The 14458-nt window shown below is 40.9% G+C and overlaps 1 protein-coding gene and 1 long non-coding RNA gene across 2 annotated transcripts; both read right to left on the bottom strand.

The window, feature by feature from the left end:
- Nucleotides 1-3759: 3759 nt before the first annotated feature.
- On the bottom strand, nt 3760-6284 carry LOC131241201 (uncharacterized). Its single transcript, XR_009168973.1, has 4 exons — nt 6119-6284; nt 5911-6032; nt 5585-5713; nt 3760-4587 (listed from the first exon to the last, which is right to left on the bottom strand). It is a non-coding gene; the product is annotated as an uncharacterized LOC131241201 (long non-coding RNA).
- Nucleotides 6285-8874: 2590 nt separating this feature from the next.
- LOC131241200 (ABC transporter F family member 4-like) lies at nt 8875-11353 on the bottom strand. Its single transcript, XM_058239927.1, has one exon. It carries the CDS (start codon nt 11334-11336, stop codon nt 9174-9176), a length of 2163 nt encoding a protein of 720 aa, XP_058095910.1. The 5' UTR covers nt 11337-11353; the 3' UTR covers nt 8875-9173.
- Between the last annotated feature and the right edge of the window lie 3105 nt (nt 11354-14458).

Genomic DNA, 14458 nt, shown 5'->3' with positions numbered 1-14458 from the left:
AAAGCTCTCATAAGTGCAATTTGATAGGTTATTACATATGTTGATTACAATCAAGCGCTATCTAATAGTCTATTACATACGTTGATTAGAATCAACAAGTTAAGAAACAACATGTTCATGGGAAGAGTGTAGCTGAAATAAGGATGTTGAGATGGATGATTGGCAAGATAGAGAATAATAGAATTAGAAATGAATATAAGATGGGGAACTTATGAGTAGAACCAATAGGTAATAAGATGGGTAAAGTAGGGTTACATGGTTTAGTCGTGCAACAGAGACCAAGAATCACTTTGAGCCTGCTTATCGCCATTGCCTAAGCATGCTTACAGCCATTGTCATATTATTGTAAAATTTTGCAGCCTAAATAACATAATAATGCCAAAGACATACGATGGTTAGTATATATTATTGCATTTCACAGCTGCTACATTACCACAAAAAGGAAAAAACACTTGAGACTAAGGATGAGCCAGGCCATCGGGTTGAATTCCTCAAGTAATGACCTTAGAATTTGATGTTTAGCTAGTTCAATCGCATTTCAAGTTCATTGAAATTCATGTTAGGCTAGTTCAATTGCATTTCAATTATATGTTAGGCTAGTTCAATTACATTTCAAGTTCATTGAAATTCATGTTACCCTCGCTGAATTTCTTTTTTCTTTTTTTTTTAATATAAAATTGCCTTTAAAGCTTCTTATTAAGATCGAAGAACCAATTACAATTTCAGGGGACCTGAATTTCTAGTTTTCCCTACTAAATTTCGTGATTGCCTCGCTCAATTTCTAGTTTGCCCGGCTGAATTTCATGTTTCCCCCACTGAGTTTCATACTTGCCTCGCTTAATTTCATGTTTGCCTTGCTCAAATTCTAGTTTGCCCCGCTGAATTTTATGTTTCCCCCGCTCAATTTCATGCTTGCCCTGCTCAAATTCTAATTTGCCCCGCTGAATTTCATATTTTCCTCGCTCAATTTCTAGTTTGCCCTGCTGAATTTCATGTTTGCCCCGCTCAATTTCATGTTTCCCCCGCTGAATTTTCAGTTTGCCCCGCTCAAATTCTAGTTTGCCCCGTTCAATTTCATGTTTGCCCCGCTGAATTGTTAACTTGCCCCGCTCAATTTTATGTGTAACTGGATGTAAATGCAGGTGATTTAGATGCCGAAGCAAATAGATTTGGATTATTGCCTATTTTGTTTCGTTGGTGTAATATTTGGGCTATGTTGTCTTTAATGAGCCCCATGATGCAAGCATTTTCGAATGCTGTCCACATGCACTAGAGAGATAACCTTTCTAACATATCTCATTTTTTGTTCTTTAAAAAAATAAAATAAAATAATTGCAATTCAGTTGCCATAACCTTGACAATATGACGAGCATTTTGAAATATGTTTTTAGCTGCTCCTTTGACTGAGTTTTGGGAAATAATCAAGTCCTTTTTGTTGTTTTAGCCTTGTCAATATGATGAACGCATTGAAATATGCAAGTTTCCCAGATGTTTATTTAAAGGTAAGCAGGATTGTTACGCAGGCTATGGGTATATTCTCCGAATAAAAGGGGCCAAACTGTTCACCATATTTTGCAAGAACATTGAAATGCATTCCTTATTCAAGTATGCCCTACACGAACCTTGATAGTCACTGTAAAATATAAAACACCTTTGATATGCTGCACTCTCTTCCTTAAGCTTATATTATGGGACCATGTTTGGAATTTTCATTGATTTGGAGAATTTTTGTGTGTGTGCAATATTTGACAGTCTGTATCTTCTGTCGGTCCTATTTTTTAATGTACATATTCAAACAAGTGATTCCCGAGATCTTTGGCTTATATAGGTTTATGCCATATTAACAAAGTTCAACTAGTGTGCTCCTCTACCTTTCCTTGAAAGAAATAGAAGACTAGCAACTAAAGTCTAAAATTGCAAAAACCTTATTCCGAATCCTTAAGAACTGCTCTACAGATCTATCACTACGGTTCTAGTCCGTAGCATAACCGTAGATGTGGTGCGAGGTATAAGTCTGAAAGCTATAGCTACGGATTTAATTCGTAGCTATGTCTTACATTTAAAAAAAAAAATTTATAATCATTCATTCATTCAATTACCACCTGCATAATCATTCGTTCATTCATTCAATCAATTACAATTACAATTACAAAATTAGTTTCCTAGTAAGTCATAAAAGCAGGTGGACTCCGCAATATTCCACAAAAGAGAGAAAAAACAGGCAGTCATTTGTTGAACTCTACCCTCACAGCAACAGAAAGGACCACTTGCGGTATTCTTGAAAATTACCAAAAGGAAGATGGCGTTGAGATTCCGGCACCTTTACAACCCTTCATGGGTACTGCCTTCCTTCCCTTCCAGAACAGCCCAACGCCAGAGACAAAAGGAAAGAAGTCTAAAGCCAAGGCAGCTGCTTAAACTTGAGAACTGAAACATCCAGAAGTATGATCAGCTATGTTATCAAAATATTACATTGAGCAATGTGTTGTCACGTTTATCTGATATGATCAATTTTTAGAAGTGGGGTTGAATTGGCCCAACACAACCACCACTACCACTACCACCACCTCCTTATGGCTGGCTGCAGAAATTTTTTTTCAGTTATTATGCAACTGTCTTCTTCAAAAATATTTAGTAGTCATTGGCGTGCTTACAGCCACACTTCTTTTTGTGGAAGTTGAAAAAAGAGTGCATGGTTGGTTTTTTAAAGGAGTCAAAAGGACCTCAGTGTATTTGAATTGCTGTTCGACGTTCTTGATGACAAAACTGCATTCCAAGCACTTTGAAGATCCCTTGTAGAAGCTCCGGCTGGACCTCATTCGTCCGTGTCTATGGGAGATTGGAAAAAGTGTATGGTGACAATGACAACTAGGGGTAACAAAAAAGTTTTGCTAAGGCACCTTGCAATTCTCATAAGTAGCTTTGACAATCTCCTTATTCAGCATAATTTGGCTCATGAAAATTTGGCTCAATGCTTGCTCTATCAAATATAATGTCGCAGGAAACTAAAAATTTTCTGATGAAACTAGAAGGTTCATAAGATTTTTCTCCCCTTTTCATCACCATATACTGAGCAAACCATGGATAGTACTGCTCTTTCAGGACATCAGTAAATTCTTTTGCTTTCACATCCACATTTGAAGCTGAAATATTATTAATCATAAATAAAATCTTGTCCTGTATCTCTGATGCAAGTTCCTGCATGAAATAAACAACAAACTCAAAACTGAATTAATGTTCCAAACAGCGTTCCCACAAACAAATTTTCAGAAAAGACATGTTGGGCCACACAAGGACAAAATAAATGAGCAGTTATGAAAAATTTATTGACGGTCCAAATTCAATATCAAATGGTATCCATGTTGTGTGGCATTCAACTAATTTCATCATCTATGATCTCATACACGTAGTCACGGATTAGATATTTTCTGAGGTAAGACCTAAATTGGATGGTGAGATGATGTGGAAAGATTTGATCGGTGGACCTTACACTGTTGGGTATCTATAAGCATGCGACCCTATCAATCAAATCTTGCCATGTCATCTCACCACTGAAGTGAGATTCTCTTTTTCGAATCTTTCTGGTGGAAAATGATTTGTAAAGCTCCCTTGTTTTGATTTTTCTGGCTGAGTAGGATTTATAATGTTGAGCCAAATAGTTTTTGTTCCCAAAACATAGAACACAAAGTTCCAATAATTTTGTTCCCAAAAAGTTTGTTCCATAGCCAAGTTATAAAAGCATGTTATTGTTAGTGCAAATATCGTGTTTTTGTTACAAAAATTCAATACATGCATATCCAAAAGACCAAAACAAGCATCCAATAAGAACAGATCCACCATGGTTTTTCACAACTCACTGCAATTCCTTAAATTGGAAAAAAAAAAAAAAAAAATCCAAACAAAGAAATCTCCAAAAAAAAGGTCAATTTCTGAAAATATCGATCAGAAATGCTAGGTTGACTGGCATGAGGAGAGATTGACGAGGCAATTTGCAGTACACAAACCAATATCAACTTGTGCAACATCTAGACCACTCATAACAGAGGTATTTTACATCTAGATTACAAACATCAAGCCCACAAATTGTGGTCCATCACCTGTGATTTGAAATAATGGCAGGGAAGTTTTAGATACTAAAAAACAGGATTTGGCTTCTAGGAATTTACATGTGAAACCTTGTGGTCAAGATTCTCCTGAATAAAAACTTTAAGATTATCCAGCTGAGTAGATTTTTGGAGCATATCAGAGTCCACCCATAGTGGAACATATCAAACCAATGTTCTAGCCTATTAAATCATCAGAAAGGCCATACCATTACTGCTCTCTTGTGTAGAAAGATTGGCCTATAGAATTGCATTTTGACCAAATTTCCAACAAACTTTTAGTCCAACCCCAGCCGCTTTCATCTCACTGGCTTTGGGCTCCTCTTGCTTATTTTTCACTTTTGATTATGTGTTCTCCATTAGAGTAGGTGGAGGCTTCTTTACAACCTTCAGCTATTATAGCTACAACTCTGATTGTTGGTTGATTCAGAGTAGCCTTGGAGGAAGCAGCGCGAACATGCTGAGAAGAATCTAATTACAATTCCTGCAAAAAACCAATTGAATGTGCACCCCTAATTTCATCATCTATCAAACAAGAAAAAAAATCACACTGCATGAAAAGATACTTCCAAAAAGTGCTGGAATTTAAAAAATGAAATCCATCATGAAAATGATTGGATAAGGAAGTGCAAAACAAATCAAATTTCTTTTTGCCAACAGGAGCCTTGGACAGGGAGCGAAGATGAATATTCTCCCTTTGGAGTAGACAATTTCCTGCATCCTGGAGTTTACAGTTCAAGAAAATCATACTGGTGGTAGCATTATGCAAGCAGGCATGTACATTCTACATACTATGATGATGGATCTTTTATGCAAGAGGGGTAGGGAAGCTCCCTATGCCATGCTAGCTTCTAGAAACCTCTGGACATACAAATCAACTTATGTGGACCACCAACTTTTCATTCCCACAGTGCAAAATCACACTTTTTTTTTTGGTAGGACTGATTGGATTTTCCTACCAATATATTTCCATCATGTATATCAAACAAGGAAAAAAAAAAAAAGAATCCAGCACTAAAGCAGCTTCCACACATACATACGAGAATTTAAGGAACTAACAAACATAGTTAAGCATATAGCTGCATGGTGGAGAATTTTCATCCAGTCCACTCATCCATTAGATGTGTCACCATATTTTCAACTGGATCTTAAAAATCAGTCTAACCCAAAATTCGCTGCAAGAAAGAAGAACATGCTTGATTGATTGAATAAATAAAAACTGATATATATGCTGCAGTAATGACAAGCCAAGTACTAGGCTCTCTATTTCCTGCTGAACGGCCTGAAATAACAGACTTCACTCATTTCTACTTGGTTTTTACTCTGAGTTGAAACAAGTGGGCTTTCTGTTTTATGCAGTTTTTCTGACGGAAATCAATCCGTCAGACCACTCTTCCATCACAAATGCCAAGGACAACCTTTTCCATGTCCACATGATCATCCTGAAATAAAATAAAAATAAATGTTGACAGAGCGTGCACCTTTAAAACAAGCTCTTCAAAACACTGTTGTACATTAATTCGAGTTTTTGCACTACATTCAAAGAAAAGACATCCATACTCCCAAGCAAAATCAATTCACTCTTTCTTCGTGACAACCCTTCCACTTTCCTGCAAAATTAAACATCAAGATGCATATCTTGTATTTAAACTGTGGAAATCTTTATGATATATAATTCAAAAGAATAAGGCTGTGATTGAAAGTGCACTTAAACCACATTTACAGCATAGAAGTTCTGAGACCACCCCGCGTTGAAAAGTCCTCTGAGAATGGAGGTATACTTGTTGTAAACCTTTGTAGGAATTACCTTATCAACTTTGTTTCCAACAAGCATCTTGATGCAATCTTGATTAGTTGAGTAGAGATCGATTTCCTTAGCCCTTATATCCACAAGAATTGTAAATGTGTCTCGTCTTGCTACATCATAAACTGAAAACATTGCAAATAAAGTTACCATAGCTTTATGCAAAATTTCCACATTATAGAAAACTAATCATGAGCTGTAAAAGAGTTACCATAGCTTTATGCAAAATTTCCTCCGACCTTATGAGCTGCTCCATGGTATTCAGCCATCGGGTGAACGCTCCGAGGAATGACATCAATCACCAAATAACCAATCATGATTTCCCAAAAACTCAGCAAATGTTGAAAGATAAAGCTATCAGGAAACAGGATTATGGTAGCTTAATGAAACATATCCCAATCAGGCTGCATGAATTCTCCAAGGAAAAAGGTGTTGTAGGCAACAGATGCAATATGGATTGTATGTGACGCCGGGACTCTCAGCCAAAAATCATCCAATGCTCTTATCACAGCAGTCCTCTTTGAGCATTTAAAATTTCAAGCTTGCAAAAGCCTTTAAAAAAAATCTGCGAGGTGTACATGCATGCACAAAGAGTCACCCTTCTATGTTACATACTTCATGATAAGTCAAGAAGACATAACACGGTGGGCTCACTGAGTAACTCAGTACGCAATCTGCATCCCTGTTGACAGCCTAGCTGCAAGTCTATATACCTGAACTAGTTATCATCGAAAACATCTGCTGCTAAGAAGCCTACCGGGATTCTTATAGGCTTGTGTAATTACCATCAATACCATATTAAACCCGACCTAATCTCTCTAGGCAGTTTTTTTTTTTTTTTCCCTTTCATTCAACCTGGATTTCATGATCAGTTCAGGCAGCACTGAAACTAGTACATCAGTGGGAGTCAAGCCCAGGTTGCCCCACTAGAAGGGAGATTCACTAGCAGTTCAACTGACATGCATACATTGGCTGTGTCGACAAGGGAAAACTAGTTTTCAAATCATGTTAACACAAATCAACAATGACGAAGGGTAAAATGAAACATTCCAAACCTCAATTTGTTAGTGTTACAATGTGAAACTTGGTTATAGGATACAACAAGCTTTGGAGTTCTCCCTACGTTTCCCCAATTTTTCTACTTCTATATTTGTACGCACATTATAAATTTTCACAGCAACTCCAACCCGCTAGGAAAAGTCTATGATTATGATGAAGACAGTACTGATGGTGATTATTTCCAAAAAATCAATGCAGTATAGCTACTGATTTGGGTGGAAACACGTCGTGCCCCTTCTGCCAACCAAAGGTCATCCAAACAGGCCCATCAAAAACTTGCTGGACTTGGTAGCTATTTCGGGAGTCTGATGCACTTGAATTTTCACCTTTCAAGACATTCTCAATAGATCTTCTGCTCACAGAACTGCACCAATAAGAAAACTTTGAAAAGTTGGCTTTTCGTCGCCAAAAGGGTGGGCTAGTTTTCAAACATATTCAAGTCTAACAATGAATTTGGTCTCTAAACAGATTGTAATCTATGTTCGGCTGAGCCCTCCATTATTCGTCGAATATGAATGTGAAGTCGAACCATGCATCCCCAGTGCTTGTAGACTCCTTGCTCCGTACCAAGTCTAGATTAGGCATCCCAAAGAATATGCTAAATTCCCCAAATCAATTTTCACATTCAGGTTGGAAAATCCCCAAATTCTAAAATCTACCTCCAAAGTTGAAAATTCCCTAAATCCTAAAAATCGACATACGAAGCTGAAACATGACCAAATCCATATTCGAAAATGAGAAATCTCCAAATCCCTAGGCTGTTGCAAGATTGAGAGAATGAAGGATTGGAATTGAATGAATGAATGATTATGCAGGTGGTAATTGTTGGGTTTCTCACAGACAATGGAGGGCTCCTATGGTGTGCTTGAGAGAGGCTTTGGATTCGAGCTCCGATTCATGCGTTAGGGTTAGCACACCATGAGATGCAACAGAGACATAGCGGTTTCTGTTGGATTTAAGAGAGGGAGAGAGGGAGAGCGGGAGAGAAATTGGGTTTTTGTTGGACTTGAGAGAGGGAGAGGCGGGAGAGAATTCAGATGTTTTTTCTGGTCTCGAGCAAGTACTCGGGTGAAACAGGATCTAACGCTGTCTATAAATGTCATTTCACTTACCTCGATAGGCGTGATGGGACCCACTTTGATGCACCAATGGTAAGGCGCCAGCTATGAGCACCAGCCCAGGAGCTACTGGTGGGGGGACTAGCCAATCCACGTCCTTTAGTCACCCAAAGGACGCGGATTGGACAGCTGCTCTCTTTGGAAATCCAGGGCATTCAAGATAGGAGTGTTATCAGAGATGACCAAGGAAATACCAAATTTTCCTTCTCAAGGCCCTGTGGTTTTGGAGACTAATAGGATAGAATAGAAGCAATCAAATGGGCTTGTGGAATTCTAAAGACACTTTGGGGTCTTTAGATCATCTCATTATCAATGGAGACACCAAGCGTGTCATTCCCTGGGCTAACAGATCACCTTGGGCTCCTTGGAAGCATTGCTTTCATGTAAATGAAATTAGAGGGTGATGTTTCCTATTTTGTTTCCTTTTATTCTAGTTCCAGAGGGGCTAATTCTGTGGCAGATGACTTCGCCTAAAGTAGTGTAGCCAGGGCTTCCTTGCTTTTAGCTATTCTTATCCATTCCTTAATGGATAGAATGTTTTTTTTTTTTTTTTTTGAAAGATGGAATCAAAGAATCCTTTTTTCTTTAATGGATAGAAATTTAATAAAATTCCTGTTGCTTAAATTTAGAAAAGAAAAATATTACACCTAACCAGGCATGGATGGAAGACATGCCGAAAAGATTGAATGGTAAAACTTAAAGTTGTGCTTAATAGACTTGAAATTCAAGTTGAGTGGTAGGGAAATACTAGAATATCTAATCCAATTCTACTGAAGCACAGTAGATGATATAAAAATAACTGAACCTGCTTGCATAATTATGAGTCTTCCTCTTAATACATAAACCCGTATGGAAAAACAAAATCTCTCTGTTACAATAGTATGCTTCCACAATGTGGAAGAAGCCACCAAATTCAAAATAGTGAAGGTCGATACGCATGCAAGCGTATAACTTATATAGCCCAGTAACCAACAAACATCGAGTGACGCTCAGAAAAATGCCTAATTAGAAAAAGAAAAAGAAAATTGTTTAGAAACACAAAACAGCTTATTATATAATGAAACAATAAGTACCTCACTGGAGGCTGCATCATTCATCAACCTCAGCCCTGATCTCTCTCAGCAGCTCCTCCTTGTACTCCTCAAACGTCCCAGGGAATGTTCTCGCCGTCCCATTTTCTACAACCCATATTTCACTCTTCTCTTCATCCTCACATACACGAGATATTAGCCTCGAGTCATGACTAACCAAGACAACCCCTCCTGTGAACTCTTCCAGGGCTTCAGCCAATGCATCAATGCTCTGCATGTCTAAATGGTTTGTAGGCTCATCCAATAGCAAGATATGGGGCTTAGACATGGAAATTGAAGTGAAAACAACGCGCGACTTCTGACCCCCTGACAGCTTGGCAATAGGTGTTAGGTGGTTATGGCTGGGGAGGCCGAATTTCCCAAGCTTCGCACGGACAGCCTCCTGTTTGCTGAGCCCTTCCTGTTCCGGATGGAGCCGGAGGAGATACTGAACTGGTGTCTCTTCCATTGTCAAGAGGTCAACAAAATGCTGGGAGTATCTGCCAATCCTAAGCTTTTGACTCCTCCGAACCTCACCCTCGGTGGGAACCAAATCACCGGCAAGCAGATTGAGAAGAGTCGATTTACCCGCTCCATTGGGCCCCACGATTGCGACTCTTGTTCCCATATCAATGCCCACATCAACATTTGATAGCCTGAAATCCTCCCTGTTGGGATAACTGAAACTGACTTCTATTAGCTGCAATAGCGGCGGCGTGAGCTCAGTGGGCTCAGGGAAGTGGAACTCCACGCTGTAATCCCTCCATCTCTTAGGAGCCTCTGGCGCTGGCTCATCATCATCCACCTTGCCCTTGGCCTTGTTTTTCGAAGCTTCTCTGGCAGCAGCAAATTTGGCCCGGTCCTTGACCTTCTCTTGCTGAACCCGGTTACCTGTCCTCTTTGCAGCCTTGACTTGCTTGTCATAGATCTCAAACTTCTTATTCATCTCCTTGCGCTTCTGCTCATAGCCACTCTCAAAATCGTCGAAATTGCCCCGGTAGAAATGGAGCTTCTCATCGTGGAGGTGGATGATCTCATTGCAGACAGTGTTGAGGAAGTCACGGTCATGGGATACCACAACCAGAGTCTTCTTCCAACGGCAAAGGTACTCTTCTAACCAAAGGACAGCCCTGAGATCAAGATGGTTCGTGGGTTCATCCAGCAGTAGTAGGGTGGGCTGGACAAACAGGGCCCGAGCCAAGGAGATCCTCATCCTCCAGCCGCCACTGAAGGACCGGGTGGCACGCTCCTGCATCTTCCTCGTGAAACCCAGACCGGCAAGGATCTTGGATGCCTGAGCGTCTGCCGCATCGGAATCCATCAGCTGCAACTGCTCGTACAGCTCTGAGAGCTTCTCCCCCACATCATCGCCATCATCATCCTCATTGGCAGCAGCGGACGAGTCCTGCAACGCAACCACCTCCCGGCGAAGCTTGATGAGCTCTTCGTTAGCGGACACAACGGCTTCCAGCGCAGTCCTGTCATCGCCTACCACCTCCTGCTCGACCAACAGCACATCAATGTTCTTGGGAACAGGGATCTTCCTCCAAGCAAGTAACTTCAAGAGCGTTGATTTCCCCTTGCCATTCGGGCCAACAAGGCCATACCGCTTCCCATGAGAGATCTTAACCGACGCATTCTTAAGCAGCTCCTTACCACGGGCAGACACAGAGAAATTCTCAACAGTGATGTCCTTGACATTGGCATCCGCAGCCGCGCCTCCATCGCCATCAAGAACCGAGGCCCGGCTTCCGATCACAACCGTAAAGGCATCCCTGTCGTCACGGAGAGCCTCCTTTCGTGTGACCTCGGCAGCATAGGCAGCAAGCTGATCTTTCTTCTCCCGCTTCTTCATCTCCTTGTCCGTTACAGTGAGCTCAACAGAAGCAGCTGGCCTCGCGGACCGACGGGATGGCTGCGGCGGGCCGCTGTCGGAGTCTTGATCGACAGGTTCGATGTCATCATCCTCATCAGAGGGAGGGAGATCGATGCCGTCGGTGTAGGAATTAGCCTTGGCAGAGGAAGACGACGACTTGGGTTTGTCGCGCTTCTTGGGTTTTTCGGGCTTTTGGTCCATGCTAGCAAGCATGGCCGATACAGATATCTTCTTCTTCGGAGCAGCTCCTCCTCCTTCCTTGGGTTTCGACGCTCCTATACTCTCCTCCGTCTTCTTCTTCCCCATCTCGATATGCTACGGTTAGGGTTTCCTTGCTGCGGTGAGGCTTTGATATCTCTCTCTCTCTCTCTCTCGGGAACGGATTGGCTACTGACACGGACGCGGATTTCCTGCGAAAGGCTCTCTGACTCTCTCTCTCTCGGGAACGGATTGGCTACTCCCCCTGACACGGACGCGGATTTCCTGCGAAAGCCTTTCGCAGGAAGTTCCTGCGCAAGGGCACTGTGGCCCCACCATGATGTATGTATTTCCTCCAATCCGTTCATCCATTTTTAAAGATCATTTTAGGCCTTCATCGTAAAAAAAAAAAGAGGGATATAAATCTTAGATGGACCACACTACAGGAAAACAATAGTAATTAGATATCCATCATTTAAATCCTCCTAAGGCCCACCGTACTGTTTAGCTGACATCCAGTCTATTGATTAGGTCATAAAGACCCAGACGAAGGGTAAAAATAAAGATCAGCTTCATCCAATACTTCTATGGCCTCCAAAAAATTTTTGTTGGTCGACATTCATTCAACACTATTTCATGTAATGTGGTCCACTTGAGTTTGGGATATATCTTTTTTTTTTAATATTATAAAATGATCTATAAAAATAAATGAACAGCATGGATGAAATACATACATCATGATGGAGCCCACGGACCACCGAACATCAGCCACGGGGCTGGTGTCAGGGGGAGTAGCCAATCCGTTTGGTTATGATGTATTACGCAGAACTGCCTGTGACGGAGAGATAGGTGGGGTCTACCATTATCTCTATGACAAATCCACCCCGTCCACTCGTTTTTTCAGATCATTTTACGGTATGACACAAAAAATGAGGTATATCCCAATCTTAAGTGGACCACATTACAGGAAACAATGTTGAATAAGCACCATTAAAAAACATTTTGGATGTCAAATAAACAGTAAAGTGAGCCTTAAGAGGATTTTAATGGTGGATATCCAATCACTATTGTTTTCATGTGGTAGATGCTCAATTATCATTGCTTTCCGGTGTGGTCCACCTGAGCGTTGAATCAAGCTGATTTTTGTTTTTGTCCCTTCATCTTGGCCAGTATGACCTAATCAACACATTGGATGTCAAATAAACAGTAAAGATAGGAGGATTTTAATGGTAGATATCCAATTACTATTGTTTTCATGCGGTAGATGTTCAATTATCATTGCGTTCCGGTGGCGTGAGCTTTGGATATATATTATTAGATGTCCGGGTTGGATATAACACATACATTATATTGTAGGATACATAGAATTTAATGACGTCAACACACCACCGAGGTCGGTGGTGTGAGACAGTCCGCAATCCGCTTGTCTCGGATTCGGGAGCGGATTAGGTGAGGGGCCGGCCTCACCAGGTAGGGTGTGGCCATGTGGGTGGGGCCCACCTTCATGTATTTTAAGTATATCCATGCCGTCCATCTGTTTTTTTTTTATGTTCACGAGATTAAAACGAATCATATTCAATTCTAAGATGGACCACACCAGTGGAAACAGTGGTGATTGAACGCAAACGCCAATCATTAAAAACTTCCTAGGCTCAGCCTTGATAGTGTGGTCAACCTGAGATTTTAACCTGTTTTATTTTTTGTCTAATTGTCTAAAAAAATCTGGAAAAAAGGATGAACGGAGTGGATATACCATGTATACGTATTGGTGGGCCCCACTACCAGGGCTGGCCGCCCCCAACTAATGTTGGAAAAGTTCCGTGGGGCCTCTATGATGGCGCGCGGATTGGATACTGACAAGGTCAGTAGGCAGATCGCTACGGAAGTGACGTCACTAAGCTCTGTGGATCCAGCCATGATGCGTGTGTTATATCCATACCGTCCAACCGTTTTTAGAGATAGTTTTATGGCATCACAAAGTGAAGGGGATGGATGTAAAGTTCAAGCTGACCCCACCATAGAAAATAGCGAGGACAGTGACATCCACCGTTCAAAACTTCTTAGGGCCACAATAGTTTCCAATCAAGCTGATATTGGTGTTTTCATTTCATCTATTTCTATGTTAACTTATAAATAGGTTGGATCTCAAAAATACATCATGGTGGGCCTTATAAATGTTTCAACGGTGGGTGTGACTGCTCCCACGGTTTTCTATGATGGGTCCACTTGAAATTTAGATCTATTTCATTCTCTTTCTAATGCTATAAAAGGATCCATAAAAATGGTTGGACAGTATGGATACAACACATGCATCATGGTGTGGTCCACGTATCTTGATGATGTCACTTCAATAGTGATTTGGCTACTGACCTTGTCAGTAACCAATCCGCACCCTCTATGAGGTATGCGTTTCATACATGCTTTCCATCCATTTTTACTCATTTTTAAGCATGAGCCCAAAAATGAAGAAGATTTAAATCCATTTTTACTCATTTTTAAGCATGAGCCCAAAATTGAAGAAGATTTAAATCTCAGGTAGACCACACCATAGGAAATAATGGTGATTGAACAACCACCGTTAAGAACTTTTTGGGGCCTTAAAAGTTTTGAATCAAGCTGATATTTGAGAGTTCCCTTCATCCAGGCCTGTGTGACCTTGCCAACAGGTTGGATTTGAAATAAACATCACGGTGGGCCTTAGGAAGTTTTTATCGGTGGGCATTCAATCACCACTGTTCATCTGGTGTGCTCCAACCTTTATTTGGATTTACCTCATTTTTGGGTTCATTCCCCTAAAATGAGCTGAAAAAATGGGTGAACGGCGTGGATAAGACCCATACATTATGGTGGGGTCCACAAAGCTTTTCCAGCACCAACCATTATGAAGGCCGAGTCCGTGGCCGTGGGTCGCAGCTTTGCACATTACATCCTATTTTTCAATTCTGACAAGTGGGGCTCATTTTTCGGCAATCCATATCATTGGTCTGTCATCTCACCGTTGATGAACTATGCCCCAAAAATATCCTCCATACCAAGACCCGGAATCCATATATGGATGGTTAAGAAAAGAATTTTAACAATGGTCCGTATTCCCAGGGTCCACCGTTGGGTCCACAGTGATGTTTATATTCCATCCAAACCGTTCACAAGGTCATTCGCACCAGGATGAATTGAAAACACATAAATATTAGCATAATCCTAAACTTCTTTGCCCCACCAATGCTTCAATG

The sequence above is a fragment of the Magnolia sinica genome, chromosome 3 (genome assembly GCF_029962835.1).
Source record: "Magnolia sinica isolate HGM2019 chromosome 3, MsV1, whole genome shotgun sequence".
NCBI classification, from domain to species: Eukaryota; Viridiplantae; Streptophyta; class Magnoliopsida; order Magnoliales; family Magnoliaceae; genus Magnolia; species Magnolia sinica.
Note: the sequence above shows the minus strand (reverse complement) of the source record. Positions and strands in the feature narration are given on the sequence as shown.

What these genes read in the sequence shown, in the direction of transcription:
- LOC131241200 (XM_058239927.1), bottom strand. Translation starts at nt 11,336, where the DNA reads ATGGGGAAGAAGAAGACGGAGGAGAGTATAGGAGCGTCGAAACCCAAG.